Genomic DNA, 22,954 nt, shown 5'->3' with positions numbered 1-22,954 from the left:
ACAATGCCCCAGTAACCCTGGATTTGATGGACATGTACAGCATTCATACCATTCCTCAGTGGAACAATGAAGTCAGTGACGACATTTTACATTCAATTTTTGGTTTATTTCTCGCAATTGATGTTTTACTATATGTTGGAGCCAAAAAGCTTTTTGTGTATTCTAATTTGTTTATATTAAGAGAATTAAACAAACTGCCTGAAGACATGCCAATCTATTATGGTGGGTGGAATCATGGTTGCCATGGTTACATAAATACGTGCTGGTTGGTGATTGCAGACAGGTGCGACAGGGCAAGACGCAAACAGTTTTCGAACGTGCGTGGTCTTTAAGGTAGATTTTCAGTTTGGTTTGTAACCCGAATTATTGTTTTATCAAGATATTGATTGAAAGGAATGTTGACGAAATAAACGGATCGGCATATCCAACGCAACGCAAAAGACTATTGAAATTATTTGATCGACGCACGCGTCCTAACAAACCCTTACCCAGTTGCCCTGCTGTCCAGCCTAAAGGCAAAGGCTGTACAATGTCGAAAACTGTAGTCTTAATTTGAGACGTACTACCAGTTTAACGTATATTGGGAACTGATAGGAAACGCAACGTGACGGCTGCTCGGTTTGGACGGCATCCGATCGTTGCATGAAAGGACAAATAAGCGCTGTTTCGCTGTGTTGTTGCGAAACTTGGACGGACCACAAGACTACGCCAGTGGAGACACGCCGTGCGGGCCATTGGCTTGGCTCAGCTGAGGCACCGCAAACGTTGGGACCAGCAAGGCAGCCAGCCAGAACATCCACGGTCAGCGGAGGCACCGCGAACGTTGGGACCAGCAAGGCAGCCAGCCAGAACATCCATGGTGAGCGGACGGCCGCGCTGCCCAGCCACCTCGCATCGCGTCGCATCACATCGACCAGGACAACGGCCCGGTGCTTGAACTTGGCATTGGGGCACTTTTCCAAACTTGAATTGGACAGGTACACTGTGCACATAAAGGTATGTAGCGCGCTACCAGCTGGTTAACAATATATGGCCATTTAAAATACTGTGTGCACACATAGGGGACTTGGAAAAAAAAAAAGTGTCAATACGAGCGCTCTGGTAAAATCCAATGCATTGGTGGTTTTATGGTTTCATCTCCGTTACGTTTTACAAGGTCTTGATTGTAATGTGATGAATTTCTGTGGGGTTTGACTGAAATAACAAGGTACTGTTTTACATTTCACACTGCTGGTTGGGTTTTGTATTGCAAAAATGGATTCAGGTAAAGGTGTTATGGTTCCAAACGAGCCAAACGTGGTTGCGCAGCCCTCCATGGCTGAAGCGCATGTTATGCGCTCAAATGGTGATGCAATGCAAATAATGGATGAACCTTCAGAGGGTGAAAAGTGCTCACAGTGAAATTTCACAGGTTAAATCTCAAGTTGGGTCACAGGTTGGCTCCAAACGCAAGGTGAAACTAACACCAAGGGCCTTAATGGAGAACATTGATTCATTGCAAAAGGAGAGAAATTCTAAATTAAAAAGGGCATCCAACATGCAGAAAACAATTGGAGAATTAATGGAAAATTGAGGATGCAAACAGGAGGTGCAAAGTGCACTTGTGAAATATCTTGACCTATGCAAAGATGCCAGAGAGGCACAGTGTGCTCTTCTACCACTAATACCTCAAGAAGAAATATACAAACATGACATTTGGTTCAAGGCCAAAACGATCAATATCGATCAATTTATTGAGGAGGTTAATGATTGAACAAAAAGGACCCAAGCTGTGCAAAGTGGCGATGATGATGTGGAAAATGAAATCAATCCCAACGACAGCATCTCTAATGTTGAAAGCACAAAATCCACTAAAGGTCACACCTGGAGTGAAGTGAGTAGGTCCAGCACCTCTTCGTTGCAAGCTCGCAAGCAGGTAGAGGCAGACAGAGCTGCCCTTGTAATTCGTGCAGCAGCATTAAAGGAGAAGCATGCGCTTGAGGAGATGAAGGAAATGCTGCGAAAGAAAAAGGAAACATTGGAGCTGGAGGCAGAACTGGCTGCTGCCAATGCCAAAATATCAGTGCTACAATCTCCCACTCACCAAACCCTTTCACAAGCACCATCTGATGGAATGGACTCCTACTTTAGGAAAGGTTCAAGACCAAAAGAACCTTCGGTGGCACAACACACCCTAGCCAGAAAACATGAACCAGTCACACAACCTATCCAACCACAGCGACCCCGACAACAATCTGCACAATCCTATGTACAACAACAACCGCCTCCTATACAACAGCAGCAAGGACTCATTTCACAACCACCACAGCAGCAAACGTACTGTATATTCAAACAAAACCACCACCCCGACGTGTACAACCACCACCCTTTTCACAATCACACATACCTATAAATGCAGCATGGGACATTGGCCATACTACCCACAGCAACCCCCCTGTGGAACAGAATGCTTCTCAATTCAATGACACTTCAACGGTGTGCAACTTGCTACAAAAACAAAATGAAATCACAGCCATGGTAATGGAACAGCAAACCTCTCATTTACTGCCACCCAGGTAGATACCATGTTTTGATGGGGATCCTCTACAATATAGAACCTTTGTTAGAGCCTTTGTACACTGCGTTGAGAGAAACGCAAGCAACAAAGGGGATTGTCTGTACTATCTGGAAAGGTACACCAAGGGTCAGCCGAACGTGCTTGAACGGAGCTGTCAACACATGGCACCAGACAGAGGGTATGACATGGCAAAATATCTTCTTGACCAAAACTTTGGAGATGAATATAAAATTACAGCAGCATATATGGAGAAGGTGCACAACTGGCCGCTGCTGAAATCTGAGGATCCAAAATCCCTTTGAGCATATTCACTCTTCCTTCGTCAGTGTTGTAATGCCATGGAAACGGTACAATATATGAGAGAACTTGACATGCCAGCCAACATGAAAGTCGTCATTTCAAAGCTTCCATATAAGGTAAAAAAGATTTGGAGAGTCTCTGCATGTGGCATAATGGAAAGGCACCACCGCAGACCCCAGTTCACAGACATCGTCACCTTTATAGAGCGCCAGGTAAAAATGATCTCAGATCCAGTCTTTGGTGACATTCAGAATACCACACAGGAAAGCCAATGAACAGATTGAAGTCCCAAGGCAAACCCAGGTTTAAAGGATACAGCTTTGCAACTACTATCGAAATCCCTCCGCCTGAAGAAGAGCAAGCAAGATTTCCACCTAGTCCCAAGCAAAGTAATACAGCTCACAACACCGCCTCTTGTATATGCTGTTCTAAAGACCACACTCTGGATCAGTGTCCAACAATGGAGTAGAAGTCACACAGAGACAAACTTGCTTTTATAAAACAAAATGGAGTCTGTTTTGGCTGCCTTCGCAAAGGCAATTTAAGCAAATATTGTGCTGACCGTTTATTTTGCAAGATGTGCAATAAAAGGCATCCCAGTATTCTTCATATTTACTTTGACCAAAGGTAGAGGTCAAGCAACGCAAGTCAGCCAAATAAGCCTTCAGTGAGCAACGCACAGGTCTCCTTGCAAACTTGTGGACAAACAGGGGCCGGTGACAGTAATGGCGTTTTGTCAATCCTACCTGTGCAGGTGAAGTCCAGCAAGGGACATAAAGTAATTAAAACCTATGCATTCCTCGATCCCGGCAGCACAGATACCTTTTGTTCAGAAGCCCTCATGAGGAAGTTGAATTTGAATGGAAGAAAAGCCAAAATCAGCCTTCTGACCATGGGCGCAAAGGCATCTGTATCCAGTTACATGTTGACAGATTTAGAAATCTCAAGCCTCACTGAAGAAGAGTTCTTTGACCTGCCCAAGGTCTACACTCAAAAGAAAATGCCTGTTACAACCAGTAACATCATTAAAGAAGAGGAGCTGGCTAAGTGGCCATATTTAAATGGGGTTGTTCTTCTACGCATTCAAGCTGATGTTGAGCTATTGATTGGTACCAATGCCTCTAAACTACTTGAACCGTGGGAAGTTGTGAACATTCGTGGTAATGGGCCATATGCCATTAAGACCCTATTGGGGTGGGTTGTTAATGGTCCCCTTTGCGGCTACAGTGAGCAGGCTGAGTGCGTTACTGTCAACAGGACCTCCATAACACATTTGGAGGAATTGCTGCACAATCAGTATAACCATGATTTTAATGAAACGACATCGGAGGACAAAGATGAAATGTCACAGGATGATAAGAAGTTCATGAAAATCATGACTGATTCTTGTAAGATTCAAGATGGACATTACACCCTGGAACTCCCTTTCAGAAAAAAGGAAGTCTGTCTGCCAAACAGTGTGTTGCTAGGCAACGCATATTTGGATTGAAGAGGAGGTTTGGGAGAGATGAGAAGTTCCACAGAGAATACACAAACTTTATGAATGATGTAATCAGCAAAGGATATGCCGAACGTGTTGCTGAACACGAATTGGAATGTTTAGATGGAAAGGTGTAGTACATTCCACACCATGGAGTGTACCATCCCAAGAAAGGAAATCTGTGTGTGGTATTTCACTGTGGAGCAGAGTACAGAGAAAAGTCTCTGAACAAAGAGCTTCTACAAGGTCCATACCTCACCAGCAATTTATTAGGAGTCCTCACCCGATTCCGGCAAGAACCTGTAGCTTTAATGACTGATGTCAAGGCAATGTTCCATCAAGTTAATGTGGCACAGAAGGACAGAAACTTTCTTCGGTTCTTGTGGTGGCCTGACGGCGATGTGTCCCAAGAACTAATAGAATATAGGATGACTGTGCATCTTTTCGGGGCAGTGTCATCTCCTAGCTGTGCTTGCTATACACTCCGTAAGACAGCAGAGGATAACCAGCACAGTTTCCCTGCAGATGTAATGGACACAGTAAACAGAAATTTATACATGGATGACTGTCTCAAGAGCTTGCCATCAGAGAAAGAGGCTGTTAAAATGCTCAGGAACTTGATGGATCTTTGTCAAAAAGGAGGCTTCCATTTGACAAAATGGATTAGCAACCACCGTGGAGTGCTACTATCCATTCCAGAGGAAGATAGATCCAAGAATTTCTATGAATTGGACCTTGACAGAGACCAACTACCAGTTGAGAGGGCCCTTGGACTTCATTGGTGTGTTGAGACAGACACGTTCAAATTCAAATTAGCCCTCAAAAAACAGCCTCCTACTCGGCGTGGGATTTTATCCATGGTCAGCTCCATCTACGACCCATTGGGTTTCCTTGCCCCACTCACTCTTCCCGCCAAGCTCATGCTGCAAGATATGTGCAGGAGAAAGTATGGATGGGATGATGAAATTCACCCAATTTTCCAGCAGCAGTGGACAAAGTGGTTGGGGGAACTGGAAAGGGTGAGGGCATTAGAAGTTGGAAGGTGCCTCAAGCCTGCAGCCTTCGGGAAAACCACCTGTGGCCAATTTCATCACTTTTCTGATGCCAGTGAATGTGGATATGGCTGTGTAACCTATCTGAAGATATGGAACAACAACAATAGGTCTCATGTCTCCTTCATACTCGGCAAAGCCAGAGTGGCCCCCCTAAAGCAAGTCACCATTCCACGCTTAGAACTCACTGCAGCTGTTCTTGCAGTTCGTGTTGACACTATGTTGAGAGCAGAAATTCAGCTATGCCTTAAGAATTCTTGTTTCTGGACTTACAGCACTTCGGTTCTAAAATACAACAGAAATGAAGACGAGATTTCACACTTTTGTGGCAAACAGGATTGCTGCTATTCGTAGAAGATTTGATGTCACGCAGTAAAAGTACATTCATACCAGCCAGAATCCTGCAGACAAAGCCTCAAGAGGAGTCAAGGTTGCTGATATGCTGATGGATAGAGGGTGGCTTGAAGGCCCAGAGTTTCTATGGAAACCAGAGGATGAGTGGCCAGATGCAGATTGTACCTTGGAGTATAACATTGCTGCTGATGACCCTGAGGTCAAGAAGGAGCTCACCAGCAATTCGTTAATGTTCGATGCCCCGAGTTCTACAGACCAATTAATCACCTACTTTTCCGACTGGAGAAAACTGAAGAGGTCAGTTGCTTGGATCCTGAAATTAAGGCTGACTCTATTGGAATTGAGTCAAAAAAGAAACCAGCTAAGACAGGAAAATAGAGAAAAAGTTGCACAGGAAATGAAACACCTTAAAGCTGCACTAGGAAACCAGTATCTAACACCAGACGATCTTTCTACAGCTGAATCTGCCATCATTCGCTTCACTCAACAGCAAAGGTTCCCAGAAGAATTGGCTGTATTGGCATCTGGAGCGGGTGAAGTAAGGAAAGACAGCCCCATGTACAAACTGGACCCCATTCTGGAGGATGGCTTGCTTAGAGTTGGAGGGAGATTGAGTAAAGCAGCAATGCCTGAGGAGTCCAAACATCCTGTTATCCTCACAAAAGATCTCCATATATCTACACTTATACTAAAGCACATCCATGAACAGGTGGGTCATGGTAGAAGGAATCATGTTCTATCCAGACTGAGGAGAAAATACTGGATAACTAGTGCTCATGCAGCAACAAGAAAGATCCTGTCCGGCTGTGTGTTCTGCAGACGCCATAGAGGGAAATTAGGTGAGCAGAAGATGTCTGACTTAACCTTAGAGCGCATCATTGCCGGTCTTCCTCTATTTACCAACGTTGGAGTTGATTACTTTGGTCCAATTGAAATCAAGAGGGGGCGCTGCATCGAAAAGCGCTATGGCGTCATTTTCACATGTAGGGCATGCAGAGCAGTCCATTTGGAAGCTGCTTACACGTTGGGATACGGATTCCTGCATAAATGCTATATGCAGGTTTGTTTGCAGGAGAGGACCAATATCCCATTTGAGATCAGACAATGGAATCAATTTTATTGGTGCTAACAGAGAATTAAAGGAAGCCCTGGCTGCGTTAAACCACAGCAAAATTCAGTCTGCATTCCTGGAGAAAGGAATCCAGTGGAACTTCAACCCACCAATGGCCTCTCATCATGGAGGTGCATGGGAGCGCATCATAAGGATGATTCGGCGGATCTTGACATCAGTTCTACACCAGCAAACCTTGAATGATGAGGTATTTCAAACTGTGCTGTGTGAGATCGAAGCTATTCTTAATGATCGTCCCATAACAAGGATATCTGGAGAGCCCAACGATCTGGAAGCTCTCACTCCCAACCACATTCTAACCATGAAAAGAACGCCAATTCTACCACCTGGACAATTTGAGAAGTCTGACCTCTACCTCCAAAGGAGATGGAAACAGGTCCAGTACATCTCCGACCTTTTCTGGAAACGGTAGCTCCGGGAGTATCTGCCTTTGCTACAGGAGCGGCAGAGGTGGAACAAGGAGAGGAGAAGTCTTGTCCCAGGGGACATTGTATTGATCACGGATGCAACAGCCCCACGTGGATCCTGGCTGCTGGGAAGGGTCTTAGAGATCTATGCTGACAAGAAGGGACTAGTGCGTTCTGCACGAGTTAAAACAAAAACCAGCACACTGGACAGACCAATAACCAAGCTTTGCTTGATTCAAGAAGCAGACACTTAAGCTTCTAAGAGGTTTGTTTTGTTTTCGTTTACATGACTTGTTGGCTCCATTTATGTTAATATTGATTTGAATTGTTCACGGTCTCCTGCCGTTCTCAATTAGGGGCAGGTGTGTTGGAGCCAAAAACCTTTTTGTGTATTCTAATTTGTTTATATTAAGAGAATTAAACAAACTGCCTGAAGACATGCCAATCTATTATGGTGGGTGGAACCATGGTTGCCATGGTTACATAAATACGTGCTGGTTGGTGATTGCAGGCAGGTGGGACAGGGCAAGACGCAAACAGTTTTCGAACGTGTGTGGTCTTTAAGGTAGATTTTCAGTTTGGTTTGTAACCCGAATTATTGTTTTATCAAGATATTGATTGAAAGGAATGTTGACGAAATAAACGGATCGGCATATCCAACGCAACACAAAAGACTATTGAAATTATTTGATCGACGCACGCGTCCTAACAAACCCTTACCCAGTTGCCCTGCTGTCCAGCCTAAAGGCAAAGGCTGTACACTATAGATAAAATGAATGTAAAATATTGAATTCCATTATCTTAAACCACATCTTGAAGTGGATGTCAGCTTTTGAAATTGGAATAGCAATCTCACACAGCATGCTTTAATATAAGAGAACACATGGCAAGTACAACATGATGCATTTAATATAGGTATTTTTGCTTTTTTATTAAATGTATTATGCATTACTCAATGATTGTGTATGCAAACAGAGTCATCAAGTTACCAGTATGTTACCAATGCAGATGTCAGCATTTGCCTCCCCCTTTGCTTGCAAATGGTACGCTCTAGGAATAGCTCATCTTTCTCAAGTACACTTAACTACACTTCTTCAGCCTCTTTGAGAACAGCTCTTATTAGAATTCAAGCAGAGTTTGTTCACATGAACAAACGTAAAAAGAGCATAAATAATATCTAAGAATTGAAGAATGTCTGTGGCGAACAAAGGGGAACTTACAGCATCTGAGAGGAAACTTTTACAAGTGATTGATGCTGGTAAGTAAAGCATGTTTTAAAAGTTTTCTGAGTACTGCAATATTTGATCTTATTAGTATCATATCTAAATAACCAATATATTAAATTAAATTCATGATTAACATGAACACAATAAAATGGATAATAAGTATTCAAACTATAACATTTTGTGGTTCACTGACTACCTTTTGTTTGAACAAGATCCTTTCGCTTAACAATACATAAGAACTGTGTAGCGAGACCTTGATAGATAAGTGAGACAGAAAACACAGGCGAACAGTATATCATTTTGTATTTGACTCCCTTCTTGTAGTTGCTTACTTCCATAGCCTTAAGAATCTTTCACTTGTTCCTGCACATGCTCCTACAGATGACCAAATTGGTCTGTTAATACTTGTGTCTTTAAAGATTCAAATAAAAGAAACTCAAAAAGACTTTGTTTTCCGGACTATTTTACTGATCTTGTCTAAATCCTAAAAAAAATGTCCACAACATTTTTATTGGCTCTTATGGTGTTGATTATGTGTTGAGGCAAATATAATATGTAGTAGTGATATTTTTATACAATTTCAACAACAACAACAACAATTTTAATTTGAAACTACTGTATGCCTTTCACACCTGGATGGAAATTAATTATGAATGTAAGGAAACGTGTTATGTGATATGTTGGGTTGTACAAATAACACTGGGCCCTTGAGCTTGGTCTGGGAGGGTTGATCCCTTGGTGAACTCATACCATGAGAGAAGTCAGGAAACATCCCTCCAATTATTGCTATTTATTCTTAGTTTTTTCTTAACCAGCTGTGTTGAAATTTCGCTGTTTTGAAGATTGCTGTCCCCTCCTATATATATATATATATATATATATATATATATATATATATATATATAGCCCCCTTGGTTTATTCAGAACAGTTGGGCTTGTATTCAAGATCAGAGCATTTTTATCATATTTGCTTTACACATTGCATAATTTAAATACCATGATTTTGGTTTTCTAGGAGATGTGGAAGGAGCGGCTCAAATGCTAATGAGTGAAGAAGTAAGAGTCAACTGTTTGGATGAGGTACAGACACAAATGATAAATATCTATATTTTTCCAGATGAAAAAGTAGATATAGATATAGATACATATATATTTTTTTACACAGAATGAGATATAGGTCATGTTGATTAGTTTGGATTTATTGACCAAAATACATTATTTTTACAAAAATGTCAATTTTGTGATTAAAAAAACAAAAACAATCCTTGAAGTTTTATTTTCATTTCCCAGCAGTACAGAAGTTCAAATTGTAGCTGAATATATAATTCATATAAATGCATGTATCATCAAAATGCAAGAGGGCATATTTGAAATGAGATGTAAATCTTGCAAAATTTATGTAATATTGCTATATGGCTACTTATTATGTTGAGAAAACAAATCAAAACAAAACTGTTGAACCATCAAAATTGTATAATCTTCATGTGGGATTATATATTTGGGACATAATATTGTATTTGGCATACAATATCCATGTTCAAATTTACTTGGCATAGCTAGGCCATACCAAATGGCAAATTGTGACACAAAAATCCTAAATCAAGTTTCCCATTGAGATTATTTGACATTGAAAAACACACTGAACAGGGATCAACAGGAAAAAAAGAAAACTTTGGCAGATGATGCTTCAAGAAACGCTTAGTTGGAATGCTGTTTTATGCAACAAAACCATTTTTGCCCAACTTCATCCGTTGAAATGTCAAATTTCCTCCGATTTTAAAGTGTTCAAATCTCAGATGATCTCCTTACCTCAAGTGGGCTTCCAACACTTCCTCAATGTTTGAGGTCAATATTTCTTCCTTAAGCTACTGGTTGCAATGGACATTTGAAAGACGTCGGTGCCAAAAATGTCAATGTATTTTTCTAAAATCTAAGAATTTAATTTTGGCAACATTACAATTGCTGAATCTTTGTTAGGTTTTGAGCTAACACCATATATTATTTACCATTTAAGAGCATTTCCAAGTCAAGTGCAAAAATCAAAATCAGATGTTAATAAATGTCACAGAAAAATTTATTCAAATAGAATGAACTTAGAAATAGCGTCTGTCATCATTTTAAACATATCACAACCACTAATATAACGGTCCATTTTGGTAGAAAAGTCCGCTTTTTTACTTTGAGTGTTCGTTTGTTTAATTTGTCATTGATACTAAAGAAATTGCAGTTTACTTTTCTTTGGGCTTAAGGATACTTTTTAAAAGGCATTTTTACAAAGAGGGGAGGAGATCCCAGAATCTTTGTCAGGACAGATGCTATTTTCTATTAAATAAATGTGAATGGTTTAAAAAATTGATGGTAGGCCATTTGAGAACTACTGCACAATCCAGAGCAGGAATGTCAAACTTGTTTAAGATTGTGGGTGCATGGAGGAAAATCTATTCCAATAAATTTATGGTATACATTTATGTAACTTTAAAACAACAACTCCAATTTTTTGTACGGTCTAAAACAAGCACCATTAAATAAGTAACATTGATATTAATCATAACATATTTTAAAGTTTTTTATTTATTAAAAATTTCAGCTAATTTTTATACTTCACAAAATCATCTCATGGTCTGTATTAAAACCATTTGCAGGCCAGGACAGTTTGACACCCCTAATCCAGATGCTCTATCTGTCAAGTAAGACAAGCTTAATGCGGTGTTGTCAAAATGATCATCGTTTCATGCTTTTGAAATTCACTGAAAATTCCCTCGACAGCTCGTACAACAAATGAATACGTTAGCTGACTTAGCATGAATTGAAGACAGACTTGTGATGCCTAGGTAGCTCGGACTTGAGTTACTCCATTCCTTGCTGCTGCAGGCGAATACCTTTCTGATATTAATCTTGGAGTTACACTTTAAGTCAATTAAAAATATTATTGTTAACACATTCTTGTCGCTAAAGTTACTGACTTCTTGAAGTGATTTCGTCTCCTGCCTATCCCCTCTTGCTTTCACGTAATATGCAGGAATAAATTACCATATTAATTAGCCATGTGGGTATTTATCATGTGAACCGTATAGAGTAGCAATTAATTAAATATACTAGTTAGTATGCGGCATGTGCGCTATAAGTGAATTTGTTTTTATTGGTGAAATTTTTACTGAAGCACTGAAGATCTACTGGAGTGTAACATGTGCCGTGGTGACATCTGTCTGGTGACTCCTGTGCTTATAAAGGAAGTCAAACAACACTTCATAATAAAACATGAGAAATCAAGTAACCCAGTGGTCCCCAACCCCCGATCCGCGGACTGGTACTGGTCCGTGGATCAACTGGTACCGGGCCGCGTGGGCTGCACACGGGCTGCACATAATGTTTTGGAGATTATTTAGTTTAATGGTGCGCGTGCACCGAACGCGAACGAGGCGAACAAGCGGAGCGTTTTGTATTGTAGTCAATGGAGTTCGCGTGACTGGGCGCGAGTGCTCGTCGGGCGACGCGATGGACGCGAATGGAGTGACGCAAATGGCCGCGCGCGGTCACGAGAAGAGCCTTTCGAGTGAAGTTATTTTTTTATTTACTTTTTCCGCGTTTCGAGTCGCCACAACCAATCAACTTCGGGAACATTCAACGGCTCACGCAGGGGGCAGGAATGAATCATGGCGGCCGCTTTGCGGTCACCGGGAGCGATCCAACACGGTCAGCTGAGCTTTCAATACGAAACAGAGCTATTTTTTGACAGGCGAAAATTGCCGCAAAGAATAAAGGTGCTGTCCGTTAAAATATTGGCTCTGTCACATCCCAGAAAAGTGAAAGTTCTCAGCAATGCTCTTTTTTACCGATCTACTGTGAAGCGCAGGAAAACTCGCCCCCCCCCTCTCCTCTCGCGATTAAAAAGAAAGTGGACAAAAAGTCCATACCATACCCTGTCCATACGTTTGTGATGTGGTTTTTAAAGCAGCCCCCCCGGTCCGCAGTCTAAAGTTAAGGCTTTAGACTTAAACCCGCGGGGGACGACTGAAGTAACACATAAAACAAACAGCATTGGGGCAATTTTATTTTGAAGTTTTTCCTGGAACCATGCTTGTGACTCGAACAAATTGTCATCTACAGGTCATCAGGTCATTACCTCACAAATCGGCTCCTCAGTACCACCATTTTTGTAAATAAAGATGTGTTTTGTTTTTTTATGTTCTCGATTGACGCTATTTTATTCATGAACATTATTAACGAAGTTGTTAATAATGTTCTCAAGTCATCAAGTTTTGTTGAATAACGATAAATATTTTAATACTATATTAGTTTTATATTATTATATTTTGATTATCAATTAATTATTAATTAAGCTGATTAGAAAATATGTGTCACCCCGCAAAAGTTATTTGTTGCGGATGCGGTGACGCAGGCAAAATGGAGCACTATATATATATATATATATATATATATATATATATATTCCTTCGGAACTTGAGGTTTCTGAGCAGGATCTTACCTGTTCCTCGTATTGCACTCTTCCGCACGCCGAACATATGTTATCCTCCATTGTGATAGAAACATATGGAGATGACTCATGAGAGGCAGATGTCGCTCTCAGAGCTGCTTGATAATAGAATGGCTCCACTCCATGGGCTCCTTCAAAGACGCCTGTCACAATCAGGTGACAGAGCTTCACATCATCTTCCAGATACACAAAAAAGTGTGATTTTACTATTATTATTAAAGAAATTTAATAATCAGTCATGCCGAGCATTTTAAGGTCTCCTTTTCAGAATGTGTAAGGAACATCAAATTTTTTTGTGTTTCTTAAAGCAGATTTTTTTCTTTTTTTTTCACCAATCATAATAAAAGCCCACTTTTATATCTCTCAGTGCGGGATGACTCCACTGATGCATGCAGCCTATAAGGGCAAAGCCGACATGTGTCGTTTACTGCTACAGCATGGAGCTAATGTCAACTGCAACCAACATGAGTATGGATACACAGCTCTCATGTTTGCTGGCTTGTCAGGTAAAAACAAAAAAAACAACCCACCTCTCAGTAAATTCACAGATTATTACTACTGTTGTCTACAACAAAAATGTTTAAATGCTGAATCTTTTTTAAATCATTATATTTCTACAAAGTAATGCATGTTTTTCACATTTATGCTGCTTGTTAAAACAAAAAAGAGGAGTTAAAAAAACATATCATGGTCTCTCAAATTTTGAGTGTATTTGAAGTTATTTTAGGAATGTTTCCACACCCCAAAAATGAGCAAGACTTGCCCGTAGCTTTTACAAAATGTAATTTCTATGGTGCTCATGTATCTTTGCATGGTATTTATGGATGGTTATAATTAATGTGATCTACTGTATTATGAGCAATATAGAGCTCAACTTACCTTTATTTGAGCAAAATGTTCATTTCACGAGAACAAAATGTATATAGTGGTCAGTTTTTAATTTTTAATACACGGGCAATACCATTATTCTTAAATGCATGCACTTTAAAACCCATTTACTGATAGAAAATAGTCAAGACAAATAGACAATACAATAAAATCATTGTATAATTAAATGTAATTAAATATCTACTTCCCTACAGGAAAGACAGACATAACATCTATGATGCTGGATGCTGGAGCAGAGACAGATCTCGTGAATTCTGTGGGTCGTACAGCTGCACAAATGGCAGCGTTTGTAGGTGAGACATGCATAGATGTTGAGTGTCAAAAGTCATTTAAAGGTCAATGCAGCATTGGTGTACATTCTATTGACAGGCCAGCATGACTGTGTGACAGTCATCAACAACTTTTTTTCCCGGGCAAGGCTGGAGTACTACACAAGACCTCAAGGATTGGAGAAGGAGCCCAAGCTGCCCCCTGGGTTAGCAGGTCCCCTGCACAAGATCATTATGACAACTAACCTCAATCCAGTCAAAGTAAGGCTTGTAAATTAGAGGGTGACACAGGAATGGATTTCTATCCCATCCCATCCCTTTCTCACAGAAAAAAAAAAAAAAATCCATCTTGTAACATAGTCCCAAGAGCGAGCTTCGAACCTCAAATTTAGGAAGAGCAGTGTGGTTTTCGTCCTGACTGTGGAACAGTGAACCAGCTCTACACCCTTGCGAGGGTCCTCGAGGGTGCCCTGGAGTTTGCCCAGCTGGTCTACATGTGCTATGTGGACTTGGAAAAGGCGTTCGACCGTGTCCCTCCAAGAGTCTTGTGGGGGCGATTTGGGAATATAGAGAGCCCTTGCTACTTCTGGCCTTTCCTCGGAAGTTTCGCGGAGCTGCGGTCATATTGGCAGCGGTCTGGACATTGAATTAAAGTCAGATCTATACATCTTCAAGCATGATAACACTGGAGAGTTTACACTTGAAATACCGTTTTATCATCAAAAAAATCTAGGTAAGAGATTTCCAACGGTCTGGTGAACGTTGTCTTTGCTCCTCTGCCTGTTGACAGCAACCTGTGCTGAGGAGCGTTTAATGAGTTTCGCGACACGTCCCTGTGGTGTTGTAATCTACTCCCACCCCAACTCCCGCTTTTTACACCCACACCACATATGTATATTTGACTTTTCGCGGGGGGATTCCGGTCTCCATTAACCACGAAAAACAAGTGATCACCGTAAGGGGTATTGAACCACTTCAAAAGGGTAATTCGGTCCCTGTACCACCGATGTCTGAGTTTGTCCACATTGCTGGCAGTAAGTCGAATCCGTTTTCAGTGAGGGTTGAGGGGGTCCGGTTTGGGGGTCTCAACATTGCATCTCTGTGATTTGTGGATGATGTGGTGCTGTTGGCATCTTCCGGCTATGACCTCCAACTCTCACTGAAGCAGTTTGCAGCAGAGTGTGAAGCGGCTGGGATGATCAGCACCAATCTGAGAACATGGTCCTCAGTTGGAAAAGGGTGGAGTGCCCTCTTTGGATCCAAGACGAGATCCTTTCCTAAGTGGAGGAGTTTAAGTATCTTAGGGTCTTGTTCACGGGTGAGAGTAGGATGGAACAGGAGATCGACAGGCGGATCAATGCAGCGTCTCCTGTGATGCGAACACCATTCCGGTCTGTTGTGGTGAAGAGAGAGCTGAGTCTAAAGACAAAGCTCTCTATTTACCGGCCGATCTGGGTTCCTGCTCTCACCTATGGTCATGAGCTGTGGGTCATGACCGAAAGAAAGAGATCCCGCATACAAGCGCTAGAGATAAGGTGAGAAGCTCGGTCATCTGTGAGGGACTCAGCGTCGAGCCTTTGCTCCTCCGCATTGAGAAGAAGCAGCTGTGGTGGTTCGGGCATCTGGTTAGGCATCCCAGGCGCCTCCCTGGGGAGGTGTTCTGGGCATGTCTCTTAGGGAGGAGGCCCTCGGGATGACTCAGGACACTCTGGAGGGACTATGTTTCTTGGTTGGCCTGGGAACGCCTGGGATTCTTCTGAAGGAGCTGGAAGGAGTGGCTGGGGAGAGGGAAGGCCGGGCTTCCCTTCTCAATCTGCTGCCACAGCGAGCCAACTGTAAAATACAGTCGTAGATGGATCCGGGATGGATGAATGTCTTTGATCATCTTAAATATTAATTTATGAATGATAATTATCAACAGGTGCAAAAGAGGTACTTCACCAACTGACACAGTCCAAAGACTGTAAAATGAAAAGGGAAACCACAGGACTGAGCAATAAAAACATTATATGACTTTTTCCACTCTTGGTAGGGTATATTTGGTTTCTGCTTTGCCTGGGTTGCTCAGTTGTATTTTCAGTTTTATATGATGCAGCATAATCATTGGCCTCATGGTATGATGGAAGTAATGTTTCAATGTTTTCAATGTTTCAACACAAAAAAAGTTTTACGATGCACATTGGTGTTTTTATTGGATCTTTTTCCCTTTGCTTACTTGCACATCTCATTGAGTGTTATGTAACAATATCAAAATGAAAACACAAATGTGCTCTAAAAATGGCATTTTCTCTTGTTTTCTGAAATCATTGACAAATGACTTAGGCAATTACGCCATATGACCGCTAATATGACAGTTAGTATCCTAGTTTTTTTGTGTATATGTTTTGTGATTTCCTGACATCAATGAAAAGCTACATTCAATCTTACAGTAAATGACATTGTGGCTAGTGTAGAGTAACATTCAATCATGTACAAATTGCTAACTAACATTCTGATCTGACAGATAGTCATGCTGGTAAGAGAGAACCCTGCACTGGTTAACATTGGGGCCTTGGAGAAGTGTTACCAGGTGATGGATCTACTGTGCGAGCAGTGTGTGAAGCAGCAGGACATGAATGAGGTTCTGGCCATGAAGATGCATTACATCAGCTGTGTGCTACAGAAGTGTGTGACCTTCCTACAGAAACGAGATGACAAGTTGGATGCACTGGTGAAGAGGTAACTGTAAAAATTATTCCTGGTAGTGGTCCACGGTTCAGCTGTAGACAACCCAGTTTCATACAATAAAACACACTAAACATCAAGAAAAAGATGACAACATACTGTAATTTGAGGATGAGGTACAGAAATCTAGTCATGATTGTGATGCCTGGGATTTTCTTTAAATTCTTTATCGATGGACCCCAGCCTCTTAAGAGGGAGAGACAGTGACGGCTTTCCACAGTACCAGGAAAAATTCATTCGAGACTGCATCAGGAAGTTCCCATACTGTGAAACTACACTACTTCAGCAGCTGGTGAGAAACATTGCACCAGTTGAGATTGTAAGTGAAGAATAACCAGAGCCATGGCCTAGAAAATAAAATGTATGTACAGTATTTTCAAAATTGAAGTCACAATAAAATTGGAGGTATTTTCAAATAAATTGAAATAAACCTCCATCTGCCTTAAATAGGAAATGATCCCACCAACTTTATTCTGTTAAATGCATATTGACTCATTTACAGGGAAACGACCCAACAGCGTACTCAGTATTAACTCAGGCACTGACAGGTCAGATGGCGTTTGTGGATGCGGACTACTGTGCTACATGTGGCGAGCGGGGAGCTGACAAGCGGTGCTCCCTCTGTAAATCTGTAAGTAACATTACAAGACAATTACTCTCAAATATGGATACCATATCATCAGAAACAAATCAAAGCTTGAACTAAGCCATTTTGCATTGCTGTTTGTCTCATAATGGGGTGGCATGGCTCAGTGATGGTGTGGCATGACTTGGTGGAAGAGTGGTTGTCTCCCAGCTGAAAGGCTGTGGGTTCAATCCCCCGACCATCAAGATCATGTCAAAGTGTCCTTGAGCGAGACACTGAATCCCCAATTGCTCCTAATGCGACGTCATCAGTAGATAAATGACTAGTAGGCGTAAAACACATTGAGTATCCAAGGTAGTAAAGCACTATATATGTGGAAGTCCATTCGCCATTTTATCATTCGTAAATTCTTGTAAACACATGGCATCACTAAACAGGCTAAAATGCCCGCCAATGGTCCCAACATTTCATCTATGTTCAAGAGTGCTGTGTTTTGTATTTCCACAACAAAAAGAGGCTAAACACAAGACAAAGACGATCCGAACTGGCGACCCAGGTCAGAATGGGGCATCACACTAGCATGACCATATTTTGGTCAAAAACACCACAATTTATGAGGCTTGGCTACAAGTAACTCCTAATTCATATGTACTGTAAACACGTTCATCGCCTGATGAATAGTGTTTTTTTTTTTTTTTGAGTGAATATTTTACCCCTGTCCATGTAAGCTAAATTTCAGTCTACAAAGCCTTGTTTCATAAAAAAAAGAAAAAAGAACAATGCATCCACATACAACTGCATAAGTGCATTTTTCAGCACATTTAGAAGCATGCTGTGGCAGGATTTAACCATCTGCTGTCCAATCAAAAGAAAAGTAGCTTGCTGGTGTGAGAGTAAATACAGTAGAATGTGAGGTCTTCTGCTTTGTAATGCCAAAATTATCAAAGACCACAAAGCAGATTGTAATTGGAGGGATTAGGAGGAGATGGCTTTTGTAAAACAAGGTGATATCTTGATTGATCTCAAATGACATGTTCATGTTTGGTTACAAGTGTACAACTGTGGACTTTCATACATATGAATACAGTATGTATGCAGATTTATCTCAAATCCAATGCAATGCCTAATCTGCTAGAGCTGCTTATCCTCACTCGGGTAACAGGTTTGCTGGTGCCTATCTCAGCTGACTTGGGGCAGTAGGCGGGAGACACCCTGAAGTGCAGGGCACACAGAAACGCACGACCATTCACGCACCCAATCACACCTATATATATATATATATATATAATATATTTATTTATTTTTTTGCAGTGGTGTAGTAGGGATTTTTTTAAGTGGGTGACAACATCAATCATAGGCTACAACACCAGTTGAACTAACGTTAAATTTAATGTTTTACTAGCTCCAAAATAATCACAGGCCAACGTTATTAAGCATAACTCGAACCGAAATGAAAATTTAACGTGGCGTTGGGAGAAGTGGGTGGACGATGTACCCCCGCGTACCACGCCCACAACACCCCTGTATATATGTATTCGTACTCAAAATAAGCTGATGCTAAACTACCAATGTATGACTTCAGCTTGTTTTTTTTGTCTTAAAGGTAACTTATTGCAGTTTGACATGTCAGAAGCTGCACTGGTTCACCCACAAAAGGATGTGTAGGGCTATGCAGGAGCAGAATGCAGACGTGGAAAGGGATGCCCCAAGACTGAAAGAGCTGAAAGGTGCTCACATTTTATTTCACTTCAGGGAAACATTGAAGACAGCCACATATTCACTAAAATATAATACAGTAACCCTATTAAAAAATGAAACAAACAAACAAACAAACAAACAGAAAATACAGTGTTACAAATTCAGTGAACTTTTGTTCCTCTTGAGCAGCATACTATAAAAAATTAATGTATCAGCGTTTAGCGGTGGTATTAAAGGCTTCTGAAGACTCCCCTATAGAGCAGAGGTTTTCAGACCTTTGGGACTCAGAAACCCATTTTAGGAAAGCTGTTTTTCCAAGGACCCTCCATTTCAAATGTTTGCGAAAACAAAACAAAACAAAACAAAACAAATCATTTAAGCCAAACATAAGTGCCCTTTTTATTCACGAACAGTTTCAATTTAAGAACAAAAATAAAAATTGCTAATTGCACACCTCCTTTTAACAAACAGGGTAAATTTCCTCCAAACAGTTTGCTGCCAATTATTTAGTCAAAAACGGAATGATAAAATAAAATGCTGCTTTAGCTTTGCTGGCTTCATTGTCTCGTTACCAAATAATTGTAGACACAAAACGCATTTTGACAAATTTAAAAATTAGTCCATTTTTAAAAATATATTAAGCTGGTTGAATTTATTGCTTTATTTGAAAAGTCATGAATGCTTTCACAATTTAACATCAAATAAAATGAACGGAACACACACACACACACATATATATATATATATATATATATATATATATATATATATATATATATATATATAAATAAATATGTTTTCTGGTTTTCTCACCCTAGTTGCAAGCTCTGTCATTTAATCATTCGAATCAAGGGTGTATGAGAAGTTTTAAAAACGCAGTATAAAGGTATAAAAGGTATACAAGGAAAAGGTATAAAGGAACTACAGCTTAAAAAAAACCATGAATCATCTTAATTCTGTTAGATGATGAGAGCGACCTGGTGATGGAGACAGCCAACTTCCTTCAGGAGCTATGCCTGCGGGCAGAGGAAAAGGTGGCTGCCGTCGGCGGGTGCCCTGCTGAGCTGCTTGGCTGCCCATCTGCATCATCACATGAACCGTCCAGCTCCCAGGATTGAAGAGGAATCATCCGAGACACCGAAAATATTCATAAAGTGATTCCCCCAGCCCAACTTCCCTATTTGCAGAGCCATGGCTGAACAGAATCCATGGCATGAGATTTCTGTTTGTAAAACTCTGGCCAGTTGATATAGTTGTGGATTTTGATTGTTAGTTGTTTTCACCTAACATGCTCAAACTCCCTCCAAGTTAAATCTGCAAACCAGCAAGCAAAACAAGACTTGATTGGTAGAATTTCAACACAGTATTCTTAGGTGTGTAATTGTGGCAAGAGGAACAAGCTCCCAAGTTCCCTTTTGGGGGTGCTCAAAGCCAAATGTTAGATGTATGACACCTCACTTACTGTATGTAAGCCTAACGGTATGTTTAAACATTCCCTGATACAAGAGAAAAAAAGTCAAATAATGTTATCATCAGATTCTGCATAACATTATCTAATACAAAAATACAATATTATTTTACCTGAAGTTGGTTATGATATCAATCAAAATTTGACTCACCTAGGTCAGCGGTTCTCAAACTCTTTCCAGTGATGTACCCCCTGTGAAATATGTTTTCAGCCCTTAACCAGTGCAAAGCATTTTGGGGTAAAAAATCAAAAATAAAAATAAAGACTCAAAATGTGCTATCAGTGTTTGAGTTATTAAACTTTAGAATCCTTCTAACTTCATTTGTATTGGTCCACAAAAAATAACCAACACAGTGTTCTCTTTTGGATCATAGAAAAAAAATCTGTTGTCAAAAAGAAATCTTTAAAAAAATAATCACAAAAAATAATCAACATAAAGTGTCAGACATAATCTTTTGGGCTTACAGTGGAGATCTGTCCACAAAAATAAATTATAAACTTATTAATAAATATTTGTCCCCCAAAAATGATCAACATAAAGTGTCAGACCTGAAAAATAATTATAGATTTGTCCTCAGAAAAAAATTCAATTTATAAAGAGTCCTCTTTTGGGATCACAGTAGAGTTCTGTTCACAAAAATAAATCATTAACAGGTAACAAGAGGTGGCACATAACAGGTTGGGTTGAACCATTCTAGTATGGGGTGAAAATCTGCGTTTAATAAAAATTGAATTGAATAATCCCGTGAACAAAAAATTTGTTTTTCGAACTTATATTTTCCTGAAACATTTAATTAACTCAATATGTATGTATGTATGTATGTATGTATGTATGTGTGTGTGTGTGTGTGTGTGTGTGTGTGTGTGTGTATGTATTTATAGTATTTTTGCATGTATGTTTGTTTGATTAAAAATCTCAAGTACCCACTGGAGTTCCTTCAAGTACCCCCTGGGGTACCTGTGCCCCCATTTGAGAACCACTGACCAAGGTGACTATATTTGTAGCTGAATAAACTGGCCATACAATATATAAAGAGAACCAATTCAAAAGATGAACACTCTGATTTTGAAATGGAAATGTTTACATGTATGGTGTAATATTTGAAAAGCAACCACACTAAAATCATTATTAAATTACTCGCATAGAATTTTTAATATGAGATACCAAGTAAAATAAATCAAACTAGTGCAACTGGCTCTTGTGAAGGAGATGTTACATAGTAAAACGAAGAATTCAAGAGGTAGACCCTAAACAGACTGGACACACCCGATAAAGTCCAATAAACACATTTATTAACAGAAACAGCAGGCAATATGTGAAAAATATACTAAAAAATGGCAAAGTGCCAAAACAAAGTCAGAGAATAACACTGGTCAAAGTACAGCTCAAAAAGACATAGAAAAGTTTATGTAACCGTAGGCACCAAAAACGCGAAGGGGAGAACGGATGCTTGCAGGAGAACGCAGACTGAAAATGAAAGTAGTGACTAAAACAGATCATGAAAAATATACAGGAATGCAAAGTAATACAAAAAATACTCACAGACTGAATGCTTAAGCATACGAGGGTACTAGACATGTGGGACAATACAGACACAAACGAAGCGTTTAATCAGACGGCGTCCTCCTGCCCCAGCCGAGCTGTCGGGTGATGGCAAATGGACCTCAGGTGTGACACAGAGTGGGAATGTGACAGGAGCGTTTATATATAGTATGTTTGAAAACATAATATAAAATTCTTCATGCACAGATGTCTATACATGATAGGTCAGAGCTTTATACAGGGATATATTCAACATGGAGACTTTATCAAAAATTTTCCCAACCTAAATTGTCAAAGGGTCACTGCAAAACAGCATGTTCCATCCATGAACTACATTCATCATCGTGTATTTTGGCGATATTCTTGTTGTTTAAATGAGCACACAATTGTTTGATACTGATCACATTGAGTGCCTGCCTTTTGTTTTGAATCAAATAATAATTAGTATATACATAATTTTGAAACAAATAAATTTTTATATTGCAGATGTAGTCATGGTTGTTGCTTCACTATATATTGAACAGTTTTCATACAGCCATTATACCCAATTACAAAAGCGTGGAACTGCTGTCGTGGCAACTCATATATTTACAAGCGTACTTTTAGGCTAAATGCTAAAAACTTAGCATTTTCCTCCATAATGACACATTATATTGACTTGCACATGAGTCAATTTAAAAAGAAGCTTGTCGACAGCACATGATTTCTTTTTGACATTTTGCATGGGTTATGCACATGCATAAATCCCATGGGATTATGGGTGGCCAATTTTGAT

At 40.2% G+C, this 22,954-nt stretch overlaps 1 protein-coding gene across 3 annotated transcripts; it reads left to right on the top strand.

The window, feature by feature from the left end:
• The first annotated feature begins 727 nt into the window (after window positions 1–727).
• LOC148406686 (ankyrin repeat and MYND domain-containing protein 2-like) lies at window positions 728–22,664 on the top strand. 3 transcript variants are annotated; one of them, XM_088405588.1, is made up of 10 exons: window positions 728–996; window positions 9,524–9,588; window positions 13,371–13,509; window positions 14,086–14,184; window positions 14,261–14,421; window positions 16,664–16,878; window positions 17,068–17,203; window positions 17,387–17,515; window positions 19,074–19,197; window positions 20,132–22,664. In XM_088405588.1, exons 2-10 carry the CDS (start codon window positions 9,547–9,549, stop codon window positions 20,284–20,286), a joined length of 1,200 nt encoding a protein of 399 aa, XP_088261714.1. In that variant the 5' UTR covers window positions 728–996; window positions 9,524–9,546; the 3' UTR covers window positions 20,287–22,664. The 3 variants fall into 3 exon arrangements, with proteins under 3 accessions (XP_088261714.1, XP_088261713.1, XP_088261712.1); XM_088405587.1 differs by lacking the exon at window positions 728–996 and adding an exon at window positions 8,399–8,540 and having other exon boundaries at window positions 17,068–17,176; XM_088405586.1 differs by lacking the exon at window positions 728–996 and adding an exon at window positions 8,399–8,540.
• Window positions 22,665–22,954: the final 290 nt, after the last annotated feature.

This window comes from Hippichthys cyanospilos, chromosome 21 (genome assembly GCF_059441005.1).
Source record: "Hippichthys cyanospilos isolate Australia breed blue-spotted pipefish chromosome 21, RoL_Hcya_1.0, whole genome shotgun sequence".
Classification (NCBI taxonomy): domain Eukaryota; kingdom Metazoa; phylum Chordata; class Actinopteri; order Syngnathiformes; family Syngnathidae; genus Hippichthys; species Hippichthys cyanospilos.
The sequence above is the reverse complement of the archived record's forward strand: the minus strand, read 5'-3'. Positions and strand labels throughout refer to the sequence as shown.

Excerpts from the sequence above, each read along its gene's own strand:
- LOC148406686 (XM_088405586.1), top strand. The coding sequence starts at position 8,474 with ATGTCTGTGGCGAACAAAGGGGAACTTACAGCATCTGAGAGGAAACTT. Across the intron at positions 8,541-9,523 it reads TTTACAAGTGATTGATGCTG|GAGATGTGGAAGGAGCGGCT; the intron begins GTAAGTAAAGCA and ends TTGGTTTTCTAG. Across the intron at positions 14,185-14,260 it reads ACAAATGGCAGCGTTTGTAG|GCCAGCATGACTGTGTGACA; the intron begins GTGAGACATGCA and ends TTCTATTGACAG.